The 19,168-nt window shown below is 35.2% G+C and overlaps 1 protein-coding gene across 3 annotated transcripts in view; it reads right to left on the bottom strand.

Moving 5' to 3' along the window:
* Positions 1-19,168, bottom strand: part of BRWD1 (bromodomain and WD repeat domain containing 1) — a 120,417-nt gene that overhangs the window by 28,082 nt on the left and 73,167 nt on the right. For all 3 annotated transcript variants that reach the window (XM_082458726.1, XM_082458728.1, XM_082458727.1), the window contains 10 exons: positions 15,101-15,195; positions 12,699-12,888; positions 10,899-11,024; positions 10,697-10,804; positions 8,150-8,274; positions 7,400-7,482; positions 3,929-4,040; positions 3,046-3,107; positions 387-542; positions 39-159 (listed from right to left, as the gene is read on the bottom strand). In XM_082458726.1, coding sequence (XP_082314852.1) covers positions 39-159; positions 387-542; positions 3,046-3,107; positions 3,929-4,040; positions 7,400-7,482; positions 8,150-8,274; positions 10,697-10,804; positions 10,899-11,024; positions 12,699-12,888; positions 15,101-15,195 — 1,178 coding nt within the window. The remainder of the gene's footprint in view (positions 1-38; positions 160-386; positions 543-3,045; positions 3,108-3,928; positions 4,041-7,399; positions 7,483-8,149; positions 8,275-10,696; positions 10,805-10,898; positions 11,025-12,698; positions 12,889-15,100; positions 15,196-19,168) is intronic.

Here is a 19,168-nt window from a genome sequence, read left to right on the forward strand (position 1 = left end):
ATCTTTTCAAATTTTTTTTAAAGTAGGTTTCTACTGACCTGTAAAATCGATTAACAAGTCTCATTCGAATTGTGTACAGATCAGTTGGATAGGCCACTACAGTACAGTACTTTGGATATGTACACAGATCAACTGGACCTGCAAAAGCTGCTGCTATATCTGTAATGGCAGAAGGAAGAATTTTCATCAAGAATTCATTACCTCTAAGTGATATTTCTCTACAAATCATTCATAAAACAGAGCTACAATTAGCACTACAGGCTTACCCAAAAAGTAATAAATACAAATTGTAATAAAGAACATAACCACAATTATGCTACTGTTTTAAAATACTTTTGTGGAAAAGAAATCTTGAACATGAAACTTGTCACTGTAGAAAAACTTACCAAGATTCAAAAGTTGATCTATACCACTAATAATTCGTTCACATTCTTCATCTCTCGATTTCTGACCCCATTCACCATCTTGGGGTTTGTAGAGCAATTTCTCTAGCTCATCTGAAGTGACAGAAATACTAGCTCCTAATTCTTCAGGTGGATCAACTATGATTCCATCAAAAAAGAAAAGAAAACAAAAAATCAAACCAAACTAAATATACACTATATTTAAATTCAGTTGTCCAAGTTCATATACAAGATACTAATCAAAGGAAAAATAAGTTACTTTATAGCAGAAAAACCTGGCAGACACCACCTAAATTAAATGATTAAAGTTAGTATTCCCAGTAACAGGACAAACTGCTATCACGTGCCTCCTGATATGATGCACTGAGAAAGCCACAACATCACTTCTCTGACACTCTTGCCAAATATGCAAACTCTGGACTTAATCATGAGGAAACATCAGACAAACGCAAACTGAGAGAAATTCTACAAAGTAAGTGGCCAGTGCTCTTCAAAAGTGTCATGGTCATGAAAGATAATGGAAAGATTCAGGGATTCCAGACTAAAGGAGACTAAGAAGACATGGCAATGAAATCCCATGTGTGAAAGAACATTAAGACCATGTCAAAATTTGAAAAAGGTCTATAAGATTAGAATTGTATCAATGGTATTTCCTGATTTTGATAAATGCACTGTACTTGGGTTAAGATGTTAACATTTGAGAAAACTGGGTGTTCAGAAATTTTTCGTACTCTTTTTGTAATATTCTTAAGTTTGAAATTATTTCAAAATGAAATGTTTAAAAAGTGCAGTAAAAATTGATACTGGAAGAGTGTGCACATTTTTAAAAAGAACAAGAGGCAATGTAAATATTCAGAGAATAGTTTCTTGAAAACTATTTTTTAAAAAAGAAAAATGTCAACAGAAAGAAGACAAACATATCAATCTAACAATTTGATAGGTAAAACGATATTTTAATATTTTAAATTATTATTTAAAATATTATTATTTTAATATACCTTTCCGAGACTGATAATGCAAATGAGCTTTTCTTCATATGCCTCCAAATTTATTTTTCTGCCTGTTCATGTCTTTTGACAACTCTTCTAAAGACTTATTGGCCTCATTAACATGTAAAATCTCTTTATGTAAGTGCTTTTATTGATTTGGTATCGTTTACAAAGCGGCAGCTATAACTAGCAGTTAAAAGCACTGGTTGGTGCCAGATGGCTTAGGCTAGAATCCAAACTCCTAACCTTTCTAGAGGTGTGTGACTTAGCTAAGTTACTGAAAACGCTCTGAGCCTGAGTTCCTTCATCTGTAAAATTAATAATAGAGCATCACCTCAGAGTAAGATTAAATTAATGGATACATATGAAGTTCTTAGCAGCAGAGTAAGACCTCAAAAAAATGTTGGTTTTCACTTATCTATATATGCTTTATGCAATGCAAAATGTCATTTCATATTGCTAAGTATTATTTGTTAAGATACTAAGCTCAAAAGAAAACTTAATAAAGGAGTCACTGGTGACTTTCAAGAGTGTAGTTATTTAAAACAAATTTTTTTGAAAAAAACTCCTTAGTGGGAAGCAGCTGCATAGCACAGGGAGATCAGCTCGGTGCTTTGTGACCACCTAGAGGGGGGAGATAGGGAGGATGGGAGGGAGATGCAAGAGAGAGGAGATATGGGGATATATGTATCTGTATAGCTGATTCACTTTGTTATACAGCAGAAACTAACACACCATTGTAAAGCAATTATACTCCAATAAAGATGTTAAAAAAAACAAAAAGAGAAAAAAAAAAAAAACAACTCCTTATTTCCAAAGTAAAGTAAGGCAACAGTTGATGGAGATATGTCAGAGAATAAAACACAAAGGAAAAAGGGCTTGATCCTTAAGGCAGACACAAGAAGAAAACACAGAGCAAAGATTTCATGTGTCAAAAATGGTGGATGTGGAAGGACACAAGTTCTTGCATGTTTTTATGTTGAATCAACACTAATATAAAAGAAAGCTTGATAGTGGAGAGATGGGAGGCAACAGATATATAGGGTACCCCTTCAAAAAGTTTAACAAGAGTGAAGTAATTCAGTAGCAAAATGTTCAAGAAAACGAAATGAAAGCTGTTTTAAGGTACAAGACACAAATCCAAACTTGAATGGAGATAGGAAGGAGGAAACTAAAATTGATGGAGGGAATGAACTAAGTGTAAATACCAGGTCCAAGAGAAGTTCAAAGGAATGGGACAGCAAGCACTGGAGAAGAGATGGCCTTTGGAACAGAGGCCTCTACCTCTCAGACAAGTTGAGGTAATGCGAAAGACAGACGCAAGCCAGGTTAGAGCTCTTCTCTGAAGAAAGAACAAGGGTAAAGGAATAAGGATGAGGAAAGGGAAATGGAGGCTATGTGAAGGAGATCAAGAAGAGACTAAAGCACAGTTACATGAGAAATGACAGTTGGTGACTAAGATACAGCGAGCAACAAGCTGGAAACAAGATAAGAATTAAGGAGCCAGATACACATAATTCTGTTCACTTGTTTTAGTAAAGCTCACAGTTACCATAATTTAAAAATGTTTCTCAAAGACCACAAATGTGCTCTATGTGCATTAGTAAGATAAAAACTTGAAAGTATATTTTCATTGTTTAAAAATTACATACCATTATCAGGTATTGGTTCCATGTCCCAAGGGCTAAGTTTTTCAATTTCAGTATTGTCCCACCTGTTAAAACCAAAAAAAGTCTGGTTAGCCTTTCATAAAGACAATGGATAGCATGTAAAAAATAGATAACTAATGAGAACACTGTGTATAACACAGGGAGCTGTGGTGGCCTACATGGGAAGGAAATCCAAAAAAGAGGGGACATATGTGTATGTATAGTTGATTCGCTTTGCTGTACAGCAGAAACTAACACAACATTGTAAAGCAACTATACTCCAATAAAAAAAAAAAAAAAAAAAAAAAAACCTGTGGCTAATACTAGGTACCCACTACAAGAGTAAACAAAAAGATAGAAAATGCAAAAATTAACCTCACTGTAGCAGTAAGTTTAAATATTAACAGTATGGTTTTTTCCAAATAGATTATAACAAACAAGTATAAAAATGTATGGTGGATTCAAGGACAAAACCAGAAATCCTGTGTGGCCTGTACCCAGGGTAAGTGAAGAAAGACAGTGTGAAGGCCTTGAATGCCACACTTCAGAATGTGGACTTTGTTTCCACAGCCAATGGAAAGGCAGCACAGACTTTTTTTGAACAAGGGAAATGAAGTAACATGTGCTCCTGAACAATGATCCTGCAATATTGGGTTGAGGAAATATTAGGAGGCTACAAAAAAGGTCCCAGGGAAGCAAGTAGAACCTGTACCAAGGCGGGTACTAGTAACAGAGGCATTCTAGAGAGATGCTGCAAAGGTGAGACTGACGTGACTTAACAATGAACTCAATGGTGTTTTTTTTAACCTGAAACACGTCATTCATACCACAACCTGCCGCAATGAACAAATGTTTGTAGATGACTGCTTTTCATCTGCATACATACCTAACAATGTAACACTGGAAATGACTATCAGGGTACTGTGGCTGATACGGCTCTTGACTCAGCACCGTTCCAAACCACCAAGCATCGTCAATGATAGAACGAAACCTGTCACCTATAAGAGAGACGACCAAGTCTGAGACATCAATTTGCTAACATTAACATTTTTAACTTATAAAATACCTATGACACAGATAAAACAAATCAAATAATATTTTTATCTTAAACTTAGCCATTCTTCGCCACTTATCTGCAATCTTTAGTGATAAAACATACGTGAAAAAGACATAGTACTACACTCGGCAATTTACCAAAGGTATAAAACCATAGAATATAGTTGATGAGAACGGTTCATGACTAGGTTCCATTATTTAATGGATCCAAATGCCCACTCCAAAATAAGTTCTATTACAAAGAACAAAATTTAACAAAACTCAAAAATCTTTTACAACGATGTATACAAATCGATAAATATTTAATAAGCATATTAAATATACTTATGAAATATGTAACATTTCCTGAATAAAACAAGTTATAAACGTATGATCAGAAGTTAATCCATGATTCTTCTAAAGTTGCTGCTATATATATACCTCCACATAAAACGGTGTTCTAATTCTTAAGATCTCATAATAAAAATCAGGTCTAAATGTACCCTTGAAAATACTTATTTATTATTTAAAAGAATTAAACATCCACATACCCCATTATCTCAGCATAATATAAAAGCAGGCAAGCAGACCTTAGGAGAGCTCCCTGTACAAACCAAAGTAACTGGAAAGAATACTTCAACTGACTTCAGCGATTTTAGATTATACATACACATTTCTAAGTGTATTCTATAACTGTTAACAACTTCTAGAGAAAGAAACTGTATTCGATCTTTGTTTTACATATATTACAAAAGAAACACAGACTGCTATAATAACCCTATCTCCTCCTTCCCATCCATCCCATCGTTTTCAAAACAAAATCAATATAAAAAAAGTTACTTATCCTTCATTAATAATTCTTTGCTAGATTAACAATACTTTCTTCAAGAAAAGTTTTACAGAAATAGTATCAATCAAAATTAAAGCTACATATCACTCCCAAGAAAGAGAATATTCCCCACAAATAGTCTTGACTAAAGAAAGTATGCTTTCAATAAATTCTGTAAAACTGAAAACAATAGTAATATCACAACTATTGGAGCTACGTGTTTTGAGGTTAATATATTTTCAAATTTATATAAACATGATCTTTATGTCTATTTTACTTCAAAATCATTAGAAACCCATAAGCCCCTCATCCCACCACCCTTCTACCGTTAATAAAATTCTACTTTTGACAGTATTTCATTAATACAGATATTCCAAAACAACACTTCAACTTTAAAAAGAAGTCTTAATAAATTTTAACAACAAACCTTTTTAATGGAAGGAATATACTAAAATTTTGATGTAGCACCATGGTTTCTGTCCAATTCTATAAATAACCCAATTTAACAAATATCAATTATAATATTTGTTACAATAAGTATTACTGTAATAATAACAAATCCAGGGGCTTCATTTTGAGAAGCCTAATACAAAAATATATGGTTACTAAGGGAGCCAGTCTTTGACACCAAGAATTAGTTAGGTAATATTTTTCTTCCCTATTTATCTAATATTAGAATACTTTCAGTTGAGATAAAAATAGTTCTTTGGTGTAAGACTAAAAACTTTAAATTAAAAGGAGGCTTAAAAAATTCATTTTCTCATGGTAAAAATGGGCTTTCCTATTCCATTAAGATTTTTCAAATAAACCTATTTTGGCTAGTCAAAAGCAGGATAAACATCTGCTCAGTAAAAAGTTCTCACAAGCAACTTCCTATAATAACTGCTCAAACTTCAGGAGAAGAAGTAAGATTTTTATGGGGGAGCAAAAACAAATTAATTAGCATATAAGATATGATACAATAATTTCACAACCTCAAAAATAAAACAAAACCCACCAAATTACAAGGGGTAGTCAGGAACCAATCTCTAGCATTTACTTGTAGAGAATCAAGGTTAAGAAATTTTTTTGAATGGGCATGTTGGTAGAACAAAATGAGAGCTTCTAATTTACACATCATGGCGGTTGAAAACCAGATTGGCTAGGAAACTATAAAGTTCTTTGGGACTTGGCTGTACAACATTAACTTCTACATATTCCAGCTGTCTGGTTTGTTTTTTGTTTTGTTCTGTTTCATCTTTGGTGGCTAGATATTTCTCTTCAAGAAAACTTTCCTTTACACCTCCAGTCCCCAAAATAACCCTGATTACTTGTGTGGACGTTACCATTAAAAACAGTCTACTAAAAAAAAAAAAGTGCAACGGGAGGGGCCGCGATAGTGAGAGGCCCGCGCACCACGATGAAGAGTGGCCCCCGCTTGCCGCAACTAGAGAAAGCCCTCGCACAAAACGAAGACCCAACACAGCTAAAAATAAATAAATAAATAAATAAATAGAGTAGCTATTAATTTAAAGAAAAAAAAAAGTCTACTAAGAGCAGCCACACTCTCCGATAAGATTTCGTTTCAAATAGGGACAACTCAGGGAATTTATTTACCTGTTTCTATTGCCTGCAGAAAAAGGCAGCAGGAATTAGGAAAATTAATGAGGTCTTAACATCATTTATGAATGTGTACACCAGCTGACACAGCCTAGGTAGAACTTAGTATTTCACTAAAATTGATAAAAGGAGAATGACTTTTCATTCTCCTAGGTGACTAAAGTCAAACTCAATACATGAGCTCCCCAGACAGCATTACATACTGGAAAGTAATACATATACACCTGTGAAATAACTATTACAGTTGCTGGCCTAATTACAGTCATCAATTATGTCCTAAGGAGATTAATAACCTACACAAGTCTAAGCAAGTGAGCCTACCAGCCTGCCTTAAATAGTCACCATGAAAACCACATTGAAACCACATTCAAAAAGCCACATTCAAAAGTTAGTGCCTACATTTAGGTGATTTTATTTTTTCTGTCGACCCATACAATTCATGGTTATAAAGCGTAAGTTTTACACAAATTTTTTATTTTTTAAAGGAATGGTTACCTCAAGTCAACCTATTTAAGTCTGGGTTGATATGATTATCAAAGGTAAGATATTCTGGCATACCAGAACATTATTGCGTTATTTTTCAACTTTCTTATTGTTCTACATTACAGGTAATTTTGTGAATTATACCAGTGTCACATTAAAGATGGAAGTAATGCAGTGTGGACAAGTCTGAAAGGAAATAGAAGGTCTACTCTAGCCTATACTCCAGGAGTAAGAAATCATCCTTCCAAAATGTCACATACCATACCAAGCCCTAAGCAAAATATACTTAGCAGTCTTATATTTCTTTCCAGAATTTACATGTTTGCATCCACCATAATACGCAGCACCACAACCAAAAAATTTAGAGCAATAAAATGAGAGATTCATTTCTCAGGGTAAGGACAGACTTACAAGACTGCCAGTTCCTCTGTCTTGCTTCATCGTAAAACTGACGCAGTACAAGAAAGTCAATAACATCTGGCATATCATGATATCTAAACAAAAATAAAAGACTGTTAAATTTCCTGCACAGCAGGTTATAGTCTAGAGCAGCAATGTCCAAAAGAAATACAATGGGAGCCACATATGTAATTTTTAATTTTTGACTAGCCTTATTAAAGTAAAAAGAAACCACTGAAATTAATTTTAATAGTGCATTTTATTTAACCCAATATATCCTAAATATTGTTTCACCACATAATCAATACAAAATAATGAGATATTTTACATTCTTTGCCTTCATACCAAGCCTTCAAAATCCAATGTGTACACTTAATCACACTCAATTCAAATTAGCAACAGTTCAAGTCCTCGGCAGCCACACGTGGCTAACAGCTACCATATTGGACAGCACAGGTTTAGCAAATTATTTATTCTAACATTTTCTCAAAACAAATGCAGAAGCAATTTCCACTACAGGCCAGAATTCTCTACACATTTAAGTGGCATGAAAAATGTATAAAACACGCTCCTGCCTAATTGCTGCTGCAGTACCAGTATTTTTACTTCCAGTGGGTCCCATCTATCAGAACTTCAACTTACATCTTGGGCTGTCCACAGTGCTCTACTATTTACCCTGCAGCTGAATGCAAAGGACATGCTGATCAGCGAGAGGGAAAATCTAAATTTAAATAATTTCATTTTTTAAAAAGTAACACATACCTAATAGAGAAAGATTTGTCCATAAGTTTTCCAGTCGCAGGATCTATAAATGCTAGCTTGAGGCAACAAAGTGTAGGGGGACCAACCTCATATCGTATTCCAACTATTTTGACCAACTCTTGATCCTTTAACAGATATTTTTAAAAGAATAAATGGTTAAAATAAAGCAATTCCTCAAGATTATAATTCTCCACATGTTGCCAAATTAAGTCAGCTCACAATTTAGAATTCCAAACCAGAAGAGGGGTTTAATTTACCATTATTTACAATCGTTTCTGCTAAATCTTCACATCTTTTTGAAGACCGGTATTTAACACTGTTTCTAACGTAAGGAATATACTAACTTTAGAAAAAAACACAACAAAAGTATAAGAAGCAACGCACAAATCACCCATCAGCTCAGTATCTAAACACAACCACTGTGCACAATCAGAATTTCCTTCTGGCTTTCTTCTCTTCCTAGAGAAACATTTTCATTTATATAATTTTGTACTATGCAAATCAAACTATGTAAGCATTTGGCTTATTATTCTTCAAAAACTTGACATTAAATTTCTACCTAATACATTTCAATAAATATTTGTTGAAGATCTATGTGCCATGACCTATTCCAGGCAGTAGGGGTAAGACAGGGAATGGGAGAAACTTCCTACCATGATAGAGCATCCTACTCATTCTACTGTAATTAGCCTTCCCCCAATACCTGTTTCCTTAATACTAAGAATATGAGATGATTCATCCATTTATTCACTGCACAAAATGTTATTGTTATAATGTGCCAAACAAAGTGCTAAAAATACAGTTGGTTCTCATTATCTGCAGCATTCTTACTATTCTGTAGTGCCACCCAAAATGATGAATTAGTGAGTTCCCAGTGAATACTGAACCACTGCTCCTGGAGGGAATACAAGGCTAGGTGGCTACAGGCCCCCAGTCGTAACATTTCAGTCACCTAATTAAGATAGTATCTTGTGTAATGTGAATTTCTATGTAAAGACATGTCATTTAATCTAGGTTGTTGAGTCATTAACATTGAACTCACAACCAACAGCACTATGACTCATGCCTAAAAGAAGCTTATCTAACACACAGATTTTCTCCATAAGGTACATCATCACCTTCTTGTACATAGTAACACAAGACAGCACTTTAGCACTACGCTAGGGGGCCATCTTAAACAGCAAGTCACCAACACAAAAATCTGAAAAAAAAGCACAAAAATCTGAAAAATGTTTAACGTGGCACTGAATAGACTGCAAAAAGAACACTTATTTACAATATGAGAGCTCAAAAGAAGGAAATATCACCTTGTTCAACCTCAGCTGAGAACATGCTGGGCAGACAACTCAAATCTTTTGCCACACTGTGCATGTCTGCAAATGACTAGAAAGCACCTTGAGTACTGATTTTGGTGTTACAAATAGCAAACAGTGAGAAAGGCAAATTCGTAAATACCGAAGACAAGAAAAATGAGGATCAGCTGTCCTCAGGTACACAGTAATAAGTGAAAGAGACATAAATTTGAATGTATCTGAAGCCAAATTCATAGAAGTAGAGCCACTGAGTTTTTTCATCTTCTAACAGTTAATGAAACTATCAAAAATATGAAGTATAAAGATTAAAAATCACCTGTAATACTACTCTACATGTAATCACCACTAACATTTTAATGTATTTATTTTGGTTGACCATATGTCTTTAAATTTTTATCATAACCAAAAACAGAATTTCACATCCCATTTTTCCTCTTAGTAACACACTGTGAATATGTAACATTCATTCTACAAACATTTTAAAAGCCTCGGCTGCATGGTGGGCTCTACATAGTAGCCAAATGTGTGAACATATCATGGTTTGGTTCATTCAGTACTGTGGGATATTTGGATTTTTTCCTAATTTTTTGTTTTTATAAACAGTGATATAGAATTTAAATTTGTATGCACTTCTGGTTGTTTCCTAAATTACCAAAAGTAGAACTGCTGATTTAAAAGGTCTAAATATTTTCAGTTTCAATTCCAACTGCCAAGATACCCTACGGGGAGCCTGCACCTGTTGCATGTACCCTTATCACCAAGTTGAACAACTATTAACAAACCTAAACCTTTGCTACTTGTTAAAACATGGTATTTTCTTTCTTTAAATGTTAAAAATATGTATATACATAAAATTGGTTAAGTACAGAGAAGCTAAAGTTTTTTCTGTATTTTATTACATGTGAGGTTGAACCTTTTTTTCCAATTTGTATTGGTTTTTTTGAAAACTTGCACTTCTTTTGAAAATCTGTCCTGGGTACAATCATTTTAAGATTAATGATATATACAGCCAAGCTGCCTTCCAATAATGTACAGAGTGCCCACTGACAAGCATGTCTTCTGACTAGACCTTAATGCTTAGCAGGTAATAGCCGAAATGTTTTTAAGTTGGAAATTAACAGAAAGGTAGTAATGAAGTATGCCTCCAGTAGGTTATTTTTAATGGATTTATAAATAATTTAACGATACATGTATGTGCTAAATGCTTAATGATTTAATGATACCATCATCTTACCCTAAGATCCATTTTTCTCCATGGCTCCTTGTTAGGGTTCAGTTCATAAATGTTATTTCTTCTGACAGCCTCAATATAAGCTTCATGACCCTGTCGAAAATATATTACCTACAAAAGGGAAGTATACATTTAAAAATAAAAACCTAAGAGTAATATTAATTTTACGTTCCATATTCACATTTTTAAACTTTATTACTCTCACCTCATCACCCATTTGAGGAACAAAAGGAGACTTCCGAAGTGTGGTGTCAGTTATCCAAACCGGAGGATGAAATTCATATAAGCGTTCCATGTTTGCAAGCTCTGCCTGAGTCATCCTCCGCAGATTCTGCCAAGGGGAAGCGAACAAAGTTTAATAGAATAGAAAGGGGCAGTGTGCACTGTTTAATTGAAAAACAAAAGACTTCACCATTCAGAATGGCTGTTTTATTAGCATGTCACCTAATGATTAGTTTTTAAACAGCATACATATTTGGTTCTTTAACATACATAGGAACATTATCAGCTGTGCAAGCACTGTAGATCTACCTAGCACTTTCCTAGCGTCTCCTGAATTTCTAACAGATTCTGCATAGCACTTTACATCCTATGAAGCGGGTTTAATTTCCAGCTGGATCCTCTTCAACACACTAAGGCTGCTTTGCCAAGACTCCACAGTGAATTTCACCACAGACTAATCATCTCAGGGAGTCTCCTCTTGATTTGAGGTTTTAAGACTGATAATTTTACATATGATATCACATGTGGAATCTAAAATATGATACAAATGAACTTTTATGAAATAGAAACAGACTCACAGACACAGAGAACAACTAGTGGTTGCCAAGGGGGAGGGGGGTGGTACAGGGATGGAATGGGAGTTTGGGGTTAGCAAATGCAAACTATTATATTTAGGATGGATAAACAACAAGGTCCTACTGTATAGCACAGGGAACTATATTCAATATTCTGTGATAAACCATAATGGAAAAAAATTAAAAAAAAAAAAAAGACTGGTAATTTAAAAATATAACCACAAATTCTTTGATACGCCTCCTTTCCTCTTTAAGAGGTGGAGCCTAAGTATACTCCACTCAATGTGGGCTCCAACTACTTCTAACAAATAGAAAAAAGCAGAAGTAACAATGTGCAACTTCCAAGACTAGGTCATAAAAGGCTTAGCCCTTGCTTAATTTTTGGATCACTTGCTGTGGGGACAATCAGCTACCATGTCAAGAAGACACTCAAGCAGCCCTATGGAGGAGCCCATATGGTAAGGAACTGAGGCCAGCAGCCAACTGCCCTATGAACAAACTTCAAAGATCCACCCCCAGTCAAGCCTTTAGACAACTGTGACCCAAGCTAACATGATGACTGCAACCTCATCAGCCAAAACTCAGCTAATCAGTTCCCAAATTCCTGATTCATCAAAACATGAAATAATAAATGTTTCTTGTTTTTAAGCTAAGTTCCAAGATGATCTGTTACACAGCAATAGATACCTAATACAAAGACATAGCATCTTTAAATAACAACAGCTACCTATATGACAGGAGCACATGTAGCACTGTACATGGAACAAGGTACAGCAATATTACAATTAGGAGAAAAGTATGAAGACAGAACATGTCAAATGAAAATGGGAAACAGAACAACAGCAGACAAAACAAGAATAAAGGATCTTAAAATGCCTTGAAGTATATTTTTGGTGTTGGAACTGGAGGACAAAATAAGAGTTATGGTGGGGATCTGAGCAAAATAGAGCCTTCCCTCTAAGTTACAGATTCAGAAAGGTATAAGTGCCAAGTCCAACTCAGAGCAGATTAGAGAAGTTTTAATAACAAAGGAGATTTTCCAAAAATAAGTTTGTTTGCATTTTACGTTTGACTCCTGATGATGTATGTCGATCAAAAAAATAATAGTAATAAAGCCTACAAATTCCCAAAGATTTCTAATTTCTAAATATGGACAGAAACTAGAAAAGTGTAGATAGATGGTATTTTTAAAGATATACTTTTCTTACCTCTTTTTTAGGCTTATTTTCTTTCTTTCTCTTTCGTCTCCTTTTTGGAGGAGATAAATTCTCAGTAGACATTTCGTCCTCTGAACTACTACGAAACCGAGTAATTCGTCGACGGGATGACGTTCGTAAAGGAGGCTGCAGATTGATGCCTGCGTCAGCCGTCCAATCAGAATATCTAGATGAAGAGCCACTAGAGAGGAAAACAGTTTCAGTTGTACAGAACCAGAATCTAAGCCCTAAGAGTAAATTCATCCTACAACCTTAAGAAAGGAGAGACAACAAGGAGGAAAGAAAAGATCCTGGGAAGATTCGACTGCCCTCCCTATCAGTGCATACTGAAATGACCAAAGACCATGAGAAGGAGAAAAATCTTCACTGACACTGGGAATTAGGAAAGGATATAAGCCTGAGAAATTTTTTGTAAGTATAATTTGGATGAGACCTCATAGAAGACAACATCTAGAGCCAACTAATAATACCCTTTCCAAAAGTGAAGTGTAGCTACGAAAGCAGGAGAGACTGTGCAGAAGAGCAGCGCGCCCCCTAAACCGCAGGAGGCTCCAAAATGGGACTAGAAATTGTAACTGGAATGACAAACCGTCAGTGACTACACTGAGAGCCACAAGGAAAGCACAGAACAGAAAGCTCTAAGTGGACAAAGCTTCTTGCCAACAGGGGGACTCTCCCTGATATGAGAAAAGATCCCAGAGAGGGCCTAGTCCTAACCTACCCTGGAGCAAAAGCAGAGTCAAATAGGAAACTAGAAAACTAGCCCCTGGCCCACTCCCAGCTTTAGCAAACACAGAAAAGGATAAAAATCCTCTACTGCGGCCATCATTGTCCAACCACATACCTCTCAGCCTTGATAAAACACACAGTTCCAAAAGCTATTTATTACAAATATTATTTTTGTATTATATTTTATGTTATAAAAAGAGCTGTTTTAAAAATCTTAAGAGCATCTGCTTTGTACAATAAAATTCAAGAAAAGTTAAATTAAAAGATAGTGAATACAGAGATAGAAAGGACAATGGTGGTTGCCAGGGGTGGGTGGGGTGGAGTGGCAAACTGTTGTTTAGTAGGTATACAGTCTCGGTTTTGCAAGACGAAATGAGTTCTGGAGATTGGGTGCACAACACTGTGAATGTACTTAACACTATTGAACTGTACAGTTAAAAACAGTTAAGATGGTGAATTTTATGTTCTGTATATTTCACCACAATTAAAATTAAGTTAACAAACAAAAACAAGGGTAGACAAGTGCTCTAGAAATCACTCCAGCTCCTAAGCATAATGGAATAAAAGAAGACAAGAAAGGAAGCCAGGAGTATGGTATGGTGGTCTGTAAAGCACAGTATCAATGGAAATTAAAATAATCTGAGTCATATTTAGAAGGGAGAATTTTCTAGACTTGGTGATGGAAATGTTATGAAGAGAGAATGATATCCAGGTTTCTGGCTGGAGCATCTGCCAGGACAAAGTTGACATTTACCAAGACAAGGAACAGATGTTAACATCTTAGTCCCATGAAATTTGGATACCAAAACTAAACAAAAGGTAATACGTATGATAAAATAAAGTTTATATTTTAAGGCAGGACAGGAAAAATTAAACATAAAATTCTCTGTGTCCATTTGGGCCTCCACCCTCCCTAACGTGCAGCGGGCATCGGCATTAAACATTAACCAGAGCTGCTCAAAGATGGGAGTGTCTGCTCAACAGTAAAGATCAATTTTTTTCTTTCTTCTGACGTTAGCAATTTAACTTCTTAAAAGAATAACATTCTTTCCCAGCTCTGTAGGGGGTCATAGTACTTGGTGCTCACTTTGTAAAAGTTTACCTGGACTATGCATTCTTGGTGAACTTTATATAAAATAGCAGTATGTCATCCTGATGTACCATCATTTGTCTTGAAAATGTACATGACCGTGCCTTCAGCTTCTAACAGGGGGAACAGTTCTCAGAGCTTCCTGAGAATCTGCTTCCCGGTTATAATCCTCAGTTTGGCTCGAATAAAATTCCCTTTTTTTTTTTCTTCTTGATAGTTAATTGAACTTTCATCAACGTATGCAATAACTAATAATAAATTCAACAGTGATTTTATCACACAGACGTTGTATACTCCTCTTTATAAACGTAGCCCAAGACTAAATTGATGTTTTGAGTACACATATTTACACTGTTGGCTCAAATGTTTTATAGTCAAAAAAAAAAAATACCCAAAATATTTTCTGTAGAAACAGCTGTTAATCCAGCTTTCTTCTCCTTTTAAATGTATTAAAAACTCAATGTTAGTTGTTCCACAGTTGGAAGCTCTTACACCTTGAATGCCATTCAAGTATGATGCCATTCAACGTCATGACTAAAATGCTTAGAAGATTAAAACGAGTAAAAACAGGTACCTTGAACTTTCACTGTCACTTTCACTTCTTCTATCACTTTTCCATTCTTCTTCTTCAGAAGAACAAGAACCTTCACTTTGATCACATGAAGTCTCCTAATTTTGTGAGGGGGAGAAAAATAAAGTAAAAATCTTGATCTCTGAGATTAAATAACAGAAGTCAAGAGAAACCACACAGTCATTCTAATCATCTCAGGAGTAAGTATGATAACCAGGTAACAAAATAGGTAAACTTAAAACAAAAAGCAAGTGTCTTTACTACACCCTTTTTCTTATCAAAGAATTAGGCAACAGAAAATATTTGTGAGACTTAACACTACTACTATTAACAAAAGAAACTGATACAAGAGGCCATTCTCTGAGCAAAGTTAATAAGTCAATGTAAATGTTCTCAGCGTTTTGAACTCAAGCCACTGTAATAGGTGGGTAGTGGTATCTCATTTTACTTTCAATTCTCTAATGACATATGATGTTGAGCACCTTTTCATGTGCTTATCTGCCATCTGTATATCTTCTTTAACGAAGTCCCTGTTAGATCTTTTGTCGATTTTTAAATTGGGTTGTGTTCTTATTGAGTTTTAAGAATACAAGTCCTGGACTTCCCTGGTGGTGCAGTGGTTAAGAATCTGCCTGCCAGTGCAAGGGACACGGGTTCGAGCCCTGGCCCGGGAAGATCCCACATGCCACAGAGCAACTAAGCCCGTGCGCCACAACTACTGAGCCTGAGCTCTAGAGACCGCAAGCCGTAACTACTGAGCCCATGTGCCACAACTACTGAAGCCTGCGCACCTAGAGCCCGTGCTCCGCAACAAGAGAAGCCACGACAATGAGAAGCCCGCGCACGGCAACGAAGAGTAGGCCCTGCTCACCGCAACTAGAGAAAGCCCACGCACAGCAACAAAGAACCTACGCAGCCAAAAATAAATAAATAAATAAATTTATTTTTTTTAAAAAAAGACCTTCCCAGTCCTTTTCTCAAAAAAAATTAAAAAAAAAAAAAAAAAAAAGAATACAAGTCCTACCACCTAGAGGGGCGGGATAGGGATGGTGGGAGGGAGACGCAAGAGAGAGGAGATATGGGGATATATGTATAGCTGATTCACTTTGTTATAAAGCAGAAACTAACACACCATTGTAAAGCAATTATACTCCAATAAAGATGTTAAAACAAAATTTCTTTAATTAAAAAAAAAAAGAATACAAGTCCTTTATCAGACATGAGTTTTACAAGTATTTTCTCCCAGTCCATGGCTTGTCTTTTCATTCTCTTAACAGTGTCTTTCAGGCTTTTCTATTTGTCAAGTTTTTCCTTCATGGATCATGCTATTGGAATTTTATCTAAAAAGTGATCATTACACCCAAGGTCACCTAGATTTTTATTATATGTTATCTTTTAGAAATTTTATAATTTTGTGTTTTACATTTACATTAAGTTTATGATATATTTTGAGTTAATTTTTGTGAAAAGACTGTGTCTAGATTTTTTTATTTTGTTTGCATGTGGATATCCCGTTGTTCCACACCACTTGTTGAAAAGACAATGCTTTGTCCACTGAGTTGTCTTTGTTCCTCCATCAAACACTAGTTGAGTATATTTGTATTGGTCTACTTCTGGGTTCCTTATTCTATTCCATTGATATATTTGTCTATTTTTTCACCAGTACGACACTGTCTTGAAAACTGGAGATTTATACTAAGTCTTAATGTCAGGTAGTATCTATCAGTCCTGCACCTTTGTTGTTCTTCAGTACTGTTAGCTATTCTGGGTCATTTTTTTCTCCAAACAAACTTCAGAATCTCTTTGCCAATATCCACAAAATAAACTTGCTGGGATTTTGACTGCAACTGTGTTGAATCTATAGATGAAGTTGGGAAGAAATACTATCTTAAAAAGATGTGAAGCACAGGAACTCTCATTCACTGTTCATCAGAATACAAAATGTAACACAACCACTTTGGATAATAGTTGGGCAGTTTCTTACAGAGCTAAATATAGACTTATCATAGAGGAAAATTAAACTCATATTACTAGAAAGTAATCAATGTGAAAAGGCCACATACTGTTTGATCCAACTATATGACATTCTAGAAAAGTCAAAACTATGGAAACAGTAAAAAGATCAGTGGTTGCCCGTAGCTCAGGAAGAGGGAGGGAGTGATGATTAAGTACAGCAGAGGGGGGGTTTAGGACAGTGGAACTATTCTGTATGATACTATTATGGTAGGTACATAACATTATGCATTTGTCTAAACCCATACAACACAGAGTGATCCCTAATGTAAACTACAGAATTTAGTTAATGATAATGTATAAAATTGGTTCATCAGTTGTTGCAAATGTACCACACTAAATCAAGATGTTATTAATAGGAAACACTTAGGGAAACAGTATATGGGAACTCGCTGTACTTACTGTGTAATTTTTTTTAAACCTGAAACATGGAAGTCTTTAAAGGAAGAGAGGGGAACAAGTAGCTAATTCCCACAACCCTAATCGCTGCCGTCTACTTTAAATTCTGGTCTTGGATACTAAGCAGGTACTTTTAAATTGAGATACAACCTTTTCCTATAACAGCTACTTACATTAAGTGAATCATAAATGGATAATGAAAATGCTGTAGAGAAACAAAACTAAAAAGATGGAATTGCAAGGAAATAGCTATTTTGTTTACTTCAGTTGAGTAGGCAAAATGCAAAGTAAACATATTCTTAAAAAATGTTCCTCAAAATGTGAGCCCAATGCTATGCAAGGAGTACAGATTCCTAGTAGGCCAACCACACTAGATCTACTCAACAGGAGTCTGCTTTTTATGCTCAAAATAGACTTCTAAAAAATCACAGTAATAAAATAAACTCTTAAAATCTACTACCTGGAAACCATGCATTCTGGGAAAAAGTTTTAAATGTTTTATCTGCATTAACTCTCAAAATATTTCTGTAAACAGAAGCAGGGTTAAGATAAAGCTAATGAAACTTAAGTTTCAGAGGCTTTCAATTTAACTTGCCTACCAAGGCCCTGTGTCTATTTGTAACTCTGAATTCTTTTTCTAAAGAACGTCCCTAAAATTATACAAGATTCAAACCCCACAAATCTTGGATCCGTCTTGCCAATGAGTTTTGTATTATCTCAAGTCACTACCTGCCCACTACTACCTTTTCATATATAGAGAAACCCAAGGCTAAGAAATGTAAAGAAATACGCCTGGGGTCACAGAAGAGTAAGTATAAGAAATGGAATCAGAAAGCAGGCCAACTCTAAAATCCATACTTTTTCTGCTGTCAGTGCTTTCCACACCAAAGCGTAACGGAACCAGCACACACATACACACAACCATCCCCAGCCGTCTGCAACACTCAGGAGGGTGAGTTCATACCACTGTAGGGGGTAAACTACCACAACACAAAATTATGACTCATCTTAAAAGGTCAAGTGGATGTAGCATTCTACATTATACTGGTGTTAATTTAAAAGTTCCCCATTAATTGCAAATAGACCAAATTAAGACATAAAATCATAAGATTAATACTACTGATCTAAAAATTAAAACTCAATCTATAATCATTCCTGATTTTTCAGAAACACTTAAGAAAATAAGAATTAGTTGATATTTCCCTAGCATAATATATATGTATACTGTAGAAACCTAAAACAAAGCATCTTACTTATTATGAAAATAGCAGACACATGTCCACTGACAACAGGAATATGGTCCACTATCTCCACTAGTATCCACCAATGTACTGGAAGTATTAAATACTGCCATTAGACAAGAAAAGTCAATTAAAAGTATAAAAATTAGAAGAGAAGTAGTAAAACTGAATACTGTATAAATGAGAGTGTACCTGGAAAACGTCACAGAATCCAATGATAAAATTAACTCAAAAATACAGTAATGTAGCAGGGTGGAAAAAATTAAAACTTGAAGGGGGAAAAAGGCCAAAAACACGATAGAAAAATGGCCAAGAGACATGAAACACAATGCACAAAGATGAAAAAGACTCTAAATATATAAAAATATGTTCAACTTCACACATAAGAGAAATGTAAACTACACTGTAAATAAACCAA

This window comes from Balaenoptera physalus (genome assembly GCF_965194825.1).
Source record: "Balaenoptera physalus genome assembly, chromosome: 4".
Classification (NCBI taxonomy): Eukaryota; Metazoa; Chordata; class Mammalia; order Artiodactyla; family Balaenopteridae; genus Balaenoptera; species Balaenoptera physalus.